The following is a 7500-nucleotide window of genomic DNA, read 5'->3' as shown; positions in this document are numbered from 1 at the left end:
CTGGCGGTTCTGACCGAACACAAGCTGCTGCTGCACTCGCTGCGGCCCGATGTTCTGACATCCGTCAGCGAAGCGCTCGTCTCCGTGAGTCCAGCACACATCACACTCATCTCCACACACTGATTCCCTGTAGGAGTGTGAGATATATATACCATCTGCGATAATATCAGAATTGTTGTTTTAACGATGTGCGATTTGACATTATCGAGTATTTTGCAAAAAACCATTCAAAACACCTCCAGAGCACATGCTTGCATCACATGAAGTCTAGTCTAGTGTGTGTTTAGAGTGCGTTCTTTCACTGCATGATTCAGTCTATTAAAATACATTTAGAATGATCACAACATTCAAGATATGGGGCAGAAAATGTATGTATATATCATTTCATATAGTTAATATCACACGAAGAGTTACGATTTTTCTTCAAAAATTACCATGATTACAATTGTGATATTGATTTTATACAACAGTTCGATAAACGATAAGTTTATATTAAGAGACTTATGTTTTAGACACTGTATTGCCTGTTTTTGCTCTATTTCACCAACAGAAATAATCCCAAACACAGCTGCAGCAGTGTTTAGTGTCTCTGAGCAACATGATGGTGATTCGTTCCTGAATGAATCAACCGTTTAAATGATTCGGTTCAATCACAGTGACTCACTTATTAACACTGACTTGCTGCCACCTACTGGCCGTTTTAATTTCACATTTAAAGTATTTTTTTATTATTTAAATAATTTCAAATAACAGTATCCAACGTTTCATGTTTAATATATCAAAACATTATTTCTGTATTTGTAACTGCAGGTTAAATGCATTCATATCTTGCATTAAACAGAGTAAATACATCTAAACACCTCTTTAGACGCAGCTTCTGTGTTTCCTCTGCATTGCAAAGATGAATTTTGTTGATACTGATTTCATAATTCATTGATTAAATGTAAGAATTTGACTCAAAAGGTAATGGACACTTTTAGAAAAAAAACGGCTTTATAAAGATAAACATAATGGAAAAGATTCATTTCTATCAGTGTGAACTGACCACCACAGAATATGAAGAATATCAAAAACTTTAACGAAAAAAACTTTAACGATTCTTTTTTAATGGAATCGGCCGATAATGGCTTTAAATGTCAATTTTGGCATAAGCCTGATATGTAAAATTATGCCGATATGTCTTGGCGATAAGAGGAATACATTAACTCACATGTGCTCAGGCTGTGCTAACGATTAGATCATGTCAGCAGTGTGGCCGATTCTTGAAGCAAAGTTTTGCCTGAATGGTGATTAGATTCAGTCTTTTGGATCACTGCATTTAATCTGTGAAAGCTCGTTTGTGATTGCATAAACAGTAATAGCACCAGCAGCGGCAGCCTCCCCCGGGTCCTAATGCCCGTCTGGTAAGGAGTTTTAATTCTGTAGGGGGTGCTGTTAATTAAATTAAAAGTAAAATAGCTTACACATATAACATTTAGACTGTGTTTCTGATTAAATGAAGCAGTAATTCATGTCACAAAATAATGAGTATATTTTGATTTAAAGGTCAGAAGCTATAGCTTACATCACAAACATGACACTTGTAAATTAAATAATTGTATATATACTGGTTTATTCATTAATGTGTAATATGTTTTATTTTTTAAACAAAGAAGCTCTAAAAGATTTCAAGAATTTTTACAACTCTTTTGCTTTAGACCATCTACAAATGTTAAATCATGAAATAAAATGTTATGGTTAACACTGCATCTTTCTGGGGAAAAATGCAGCGATTGATATCGTTTATTTATAGTTATTTTCAAAGCTTCAGTGTACTGTCAAAAAAACTTCATTATCTTTTTAATTTAATTATAAAAAATAAGTTTAATTATAAAAAACATTTTGCTTATAATTTCTGCACAGGAGAGACTTGTTGTTTCGGCGTCGGCCGAAATTAGTTGAAAAATATCGGCATATCAGATATCGGCAAAATCTGAAATCCTGCATCCCTATTATCTAGCATTAGTAACGAGCCTCCACAAGCGTTCATGTTGCGGTCGCCAGATGTCAAGAGTGTTAATCCCCCAATTCAGGACTTTTCCCTTAAATTGATACATTTTCTGCCCAATGGTTTATTTTCTCTTCCCAACCAGGAAAGCATTTGCACTCTCTCTACATTACGGAAAAAACACAGATGATCTGAAACACTGGCAAACATGTAAACCGGACTCATATATTTCCTCTAGTGCATCTTATTTACTGAAACTAAGACTTCCCTTGGGTTAAAAGTAATAAATGCAATTATATATTTTTTTATTCCAGAAGTTTGAATCATTTTGTGATTGATTTGTGAATCAAGTTGATCATCCTGTTGATTACTGGATAAGGATTTTGAAAATATGTTTTACTTGCAAAAGGCAAATTGATGATAAACTCCCATGACTTTTTAATATTTAGTTCATTTTGGTATTTATTATTTTAGGTCTAGAAATAACATATTCAAAAATGTCAAGGTTTAAATAAATGTTTTTCAAATGAATAAAAAAATATTTAATTAAAAGTAAACTAAAAATTCGTTAATTTTATGAATAACAATAATTCAATTAAGATTATATTTGGATCTTTAAAAAATGTTTTAATGCAGTTGATCATGATTACAAGATAAGGATTTTTAAAATAGCTTTTTCTTGGAATAAGCAAATTAATATGAAACTTCCATATCTTTTAAATATTTGGTTTATTTTGGTATTTTTTCTTTTAGGCCTAGAAATCACATTTTAAAAAATGTAAAAAAAAAAAAGGTTTTTGAAAATGAGAAAAATTATTCAAAATAAATTATTAAAATAAGATTATATTCAAATTGCATTTAGAAGTAGAATGACATTTTTAATGTTTTAAGCTTGTTTTCTCTCATTTCAAATCGTTTTAAGTCTCCTTGAGGTCCCTGGTTCAGAATCACTGATCTAATAGGAAAATAATACATAAAAGTAGGTAAAAAGTGCTGATGAGCTGAAAACACCAGCAACTGTGAGTTTATTGATCTCTGTTGGGATCTTGATCTTGTTTTTTTAATTGTACTCATTGGAAAGTTCAGTAATTGTGATGAAATTCGAGATTAACCATTATCATGCATCCCTGAGCACCAGTGTAAGTTCATCAGTTTGCGGTGTGACTTCCTGTCTCTGCTGGTCATGTGACGGTGGTTTCCTGTGTCAGATGCCGTTTCCTCTGCGCTGGCACTGTCCGTATATCCCGCTGTGTCCACTGCGGATGGCAGATGTGTTGTGCGCTCCCATGCCCTTCATCGTGGGCGTTCACTCCAGCTACTTCGACCTTTACGACCCGCCGACAGATGTGGTGTGTGTGGATCTGGACACCAACACCATCTTCCAGTGAGTCTTCCTGTCAGCTGACCGCATCTCAAATAAATGCTGTTCTTCTGAACTTTCTATTCATCCGTGAATCCTGAAAAATAAAATATATCACAGTTTCCACAAAAATATTGTGCAGCACAACTGTGTTCAACATTGATAATAATCAGAAATGTTTGTTGAGCAGTAAATCAGTATATTATTATGATTTCTGAAGATCATGTGATACTGAAGACTGGAGTAATGATGCTGAAAATACAGCTGCAGATCACAGAAATAAATTACAGTTTAACACACATTCACATAGAAAACATTATTATAATATTTCTCAATTTTCCTGTATTTAATTTTTGCTGAGCAGAAGAGTCGTGTTTTTGTGTCTCCAGGTCTGAAGATAAGAAGCCTCTGTCCTGGAGATCTTTGCCGAGGAAACATGGGAAGATTCTGCTGAACTCTCTGACCAACCTGCACAAAACTCTGGAGAAGAGTGAGTGAGCGCGCACACACACACACACACTGATGATGATGATGATGATGTCACTTCCTGTCCTCATGCGTCTCTCTCTCTCCGTGGGTCAGTCTATACTCCGGGTCAGGAGGAGGCCACGCTGGAGTTCCTGCTGACGGACTACGATCTGATCTACGGCCGTCAGAAGCAGCTGGAGCTGGAGATCCAGGAGGCCTTCCTGCGCTTCATGAGCTGCTTGCTGAGAGGATACCGCTCCTTCCTGCTGCCCATCACACAAGCTCCCTCTGACCGAACCACTGACTGCAGCTCACTCTTCAACCTGCAGGGTCAGAACTCTCTCACACACACTCACACACACACTCACACACACACACACACACACACACACACACACACACACACACACACACACACTCACTCACACGCACTCACTCACACACACACACACACACACACACTCACTCACACTCTCACACACACACACACACACACACACACACACACACATATACGCATACATATACTCACACTCACACTCACACACACACACACACTCACTCACACTCTCACACACACACACACACATATACGCATACATATACTCACACTCACACTCACACACACACACACACACAAATAATAATATCAGAAAAATCTTATTCTATTTCAGCTAGTTGCCAAAGCAAATGTTGTTTAGCTTAACTTGACGAACAAACTAAAAGTTATGGAAGTCTGTTTCCACCACTGAATAAAAAATAAAAAAAAAACTTTGTGTTTTTTTTTTAGAATTGTGAGATATAATATATGTTTTGGCAAAAACATTAGCGAGTTATAAAGTCTTTATTTCTCAGAATTCATGCAAAAATAAAAAATGCAAATAAAAGAAAATAATATTTTCCCCCTCAGAATAGGACTTTAAAGCTAGCAGCTGCGAGTTCATATCTCACAATTCTGAGAAAAGAAGCCAGAATTCAGAGATAAAAAGTCATAATTACCTGTTTTTTTATTTATTTTGTCTTCAGTCGCAGAAACGGGCTTCCATAAAAACGAAATAGCTAAAACTAAAATAAAAAAAAAGAATACAAACTATTTAGACATTTAAAAAAAAACTAATAAAAATGACAAAATAAAATGATTAAAACTTTAAGTAAAATTTGAAAAATAAAAATACACTGCATGTATAATAATTATTAGGCAAGTTGCCCGTCCAAAAAAAAAGTCACCACCTGGATTTAATTAAGCGAATAGGTGAGCTCCTCCCATTGGATAATTACTGCAGGGGTGATTATGTGCCCAAAGAATGAGGTCAGCTGACTACCTAAACTAATTCAAAATAATAGTGAAAACTATAATAGTGTCTCGGTGATGCTAAAATAACTCTGGTCAGCAGGTTAAAATAATGAAAGACTATTAATATTGTAATTCCAGAATGTTCTTCAGGGTTCTTGATCTTTTTGACCAAGTTGATTATGATTACTGGATAAGAATTTTGAAATTTTTTTTACTTAAGAAAATTTATCAGAAACTTCCAATATTCAAAATTATATATAAAAAAAACCTCTCAATCATACACATTTTTTCCTTAAAATAAGAATGAAGATTTTTCAAATGATAAATTACATTATGCATTAATATACAGTATTAAATGACATCATTCCAATTACATCAGCTAATGCACTTATCAAGATAACAAAAGCTGTCAAATGTCAGAAGTTTTGCTTTTAATGACAAAAAGTATTCAAAATGAATCATTTAACTTCTGCAAAGGAGTGGAAAAATATGTTAAAATACGTCATTTAATACATAAACAAGTTTATAAATAAAAAAGCTTTTCTGTGTGTTTGGCTGCAGTAAAAGCAGAATCATCTGCTCATGTTTGCATTTTCTTCTGTCTCTGGATCATAATTCTGTCCTTGAAATCAGGATTAGATATTAAATAACGTCATGCATGCATCAGATGGTTGTAATGTGTCTCCGATTCAGACAGGAATCATGTGTTTGTGTGTTTTTCTGCTGTTTAAGAGAGAAAACAAGACTAATTCACACACCAATGATTCTCAAAAATGCTGCAAAATGCATAATTTTTAGTGTGAAAGTGTGCCGTTGAAGAGCAAAACACTCTATTTCTGGAATCAGCTGCCTATAATTATTAAGAAGCAAGCACTGGGTGTCATTGAGCTGATGTGAGGGTGGTCTTCTGTCTGCAGGCTTCCTGAAGTCTCGCGATCGAGCGCAGCAGAAGATTTACACACAGCTCACGAAGACGCAGATGTTCACGCAGTTCATCGAGGAGTGCTCCTTCGTCAGCGACCGCCACGGCTGCCTCGAGTTCTTCGACGAGTGTGTGCAGAAGGTCAGACTCTCACCTGCAGTCACCTGAGCGCAGCGGCCAATCAGATCGCTCCTGTGACACCTGTGTGTGTGTGTGTGTGTGTAGGTGGACGTGGAGAAGCCGGAGGATGTGCATCTGATCGATCGTGACGAGTGTCACAGCGGTGAACACACAGTGTTTATTATGCCTCCGGAGGAGCCGCAGGAGGCCGATGGCTCCGAGTGTCCTGCACACTACAGGTGTGTGATCATTTACATTTACATTTATGCATTTAGCAGACACTTTTATCCAAAGCGGCTTACATTGCATTCAAGTTACAGTTTTTACATTTTATCAGCTCTTGCTTTCCCTGGGAATCGAACCATGACCTTGGCGTTGCTAGCGCCATGCTCTACTATTTGATATTCTACTATTTCATATTCCATGCTCTACTATTTGAGCTACAGGAAAGCTGTATGGAATATGATCATCACTCATATTCCTTCATTAGAAACGCTCTGATATTACTTCCCTTCTCAGCTGACGTCACTGAGGCCTGCAGGCTTTTGGTTAACCCAATAGTCATTTTAAGCAATGTTGTATTGGTTAATATTGACCAGTTATTGTTTTAGGTTACTGTATGTGATGAGTAAAATCCTGCAGTGATGATGTAAAGCCCAGTAGGATTTTTCCATTGGCTTTTGGATTATTAAGATTTAAAAAATAATTATTAAGATTAAAAACAATCAAATAATTAATTAAATAATAAAAAATTTTAAAATTAAAATAATTAAAAATAATAATAATAATTTGAGAAAAAATATACATGAATAAATTAAAATTTATTATTATTTTAATGAATTAAAATAATTTCATGTAAAATTTAAATAATGTAAAATTAAAATAATTTAAACTTTTCTAAAAAGTAATTTAAAATAATTAAAAAATAAACTAATAAAAAATTTATTAAATCATAGAAATGTAAAATTAAAATAATTTTCAAAAGAAACACAATCCAAAAACACTTTCTTAAAATGAATTAAATCATAAACATGTAAAACCAAGATAAATGAATAGTAAGTACTGGACAGATATCTTTGACCTGCTTTCAAAAGATATTGTTCCAGATCCAATGATTGCCATTTTTGGGGTGATTTCTGTAGCTTCTTTTAGTTCATATGAAAGACAGGGTATTTCTTTATTTATGGTTCTTGCAAAGAGATTGATTCTTCAGAGGTGGAAACTTGACATTGTCCCAACATTCGAGCTAGCGGGCATTATTCATATTGAGAAATTAATATTTATTGGTAATGATAAGCTAGATATATTTTGGAAAATATGGAAGCCTGTGTTAGATTACGTTGTTTTTC

At 34.7% G+C, this 7500-nt stretch overlaps 1 protein-coding gene across 3 annotated transcripts in view; it reads left to right on the top strand.

The window, feature by feature from the left end:
- The window catches only part of LOC306878218 (DENN domain-containing protein 4B-like), a 50216-nt gene that overhangs the window by 21889 nt on the left and 20827 nt on the right, over positions 1-7500 (top strand). For all 3 annotated transcript variants that reach the window (XM_079430417.1, XM_079430415.1, XM_079430416.1), the window contains exons 9-14: positions 1-84; positions 3196-3371; positions 3737-3837; positions 3930-4145; positions 6027-6172; positions 6257-6390. The exon at positions 1-84 is cut by the window's left edge and continues 61 nt beyond it. In XM_079430417.1, the coding sequence (XP_079286543.1) occupies positions 1-84; positions 3196-3371; positions 3737-3837; positions 3930-4145; positions 6027-6172; positions 6257-6390 (857 nt within the window). The remainder of the gene's footprint in view (positions 85-3195; positions 3372-3736; positions 3838-3929; positions 4146-6026; positions 6173-6256; positions 6391-7500) is intronic.

This window comes from Barbus barbus (genome assembly GCF_936440315.1).
Source record: "Barbus barbus genome assembly, chromosome: 12".
In the NCBI taxonomy this organism is placed as follows: Eukaryota; Metazoa; Chordata; class Actinopteri; order Cypriniformes; family Cyprinidae; genus Barbus; species Barbus barbus.
Note: the sequence above shows the minus strand (reverse complement) of the source record. Positions and strands in the feature narration are given on the sequence as shown.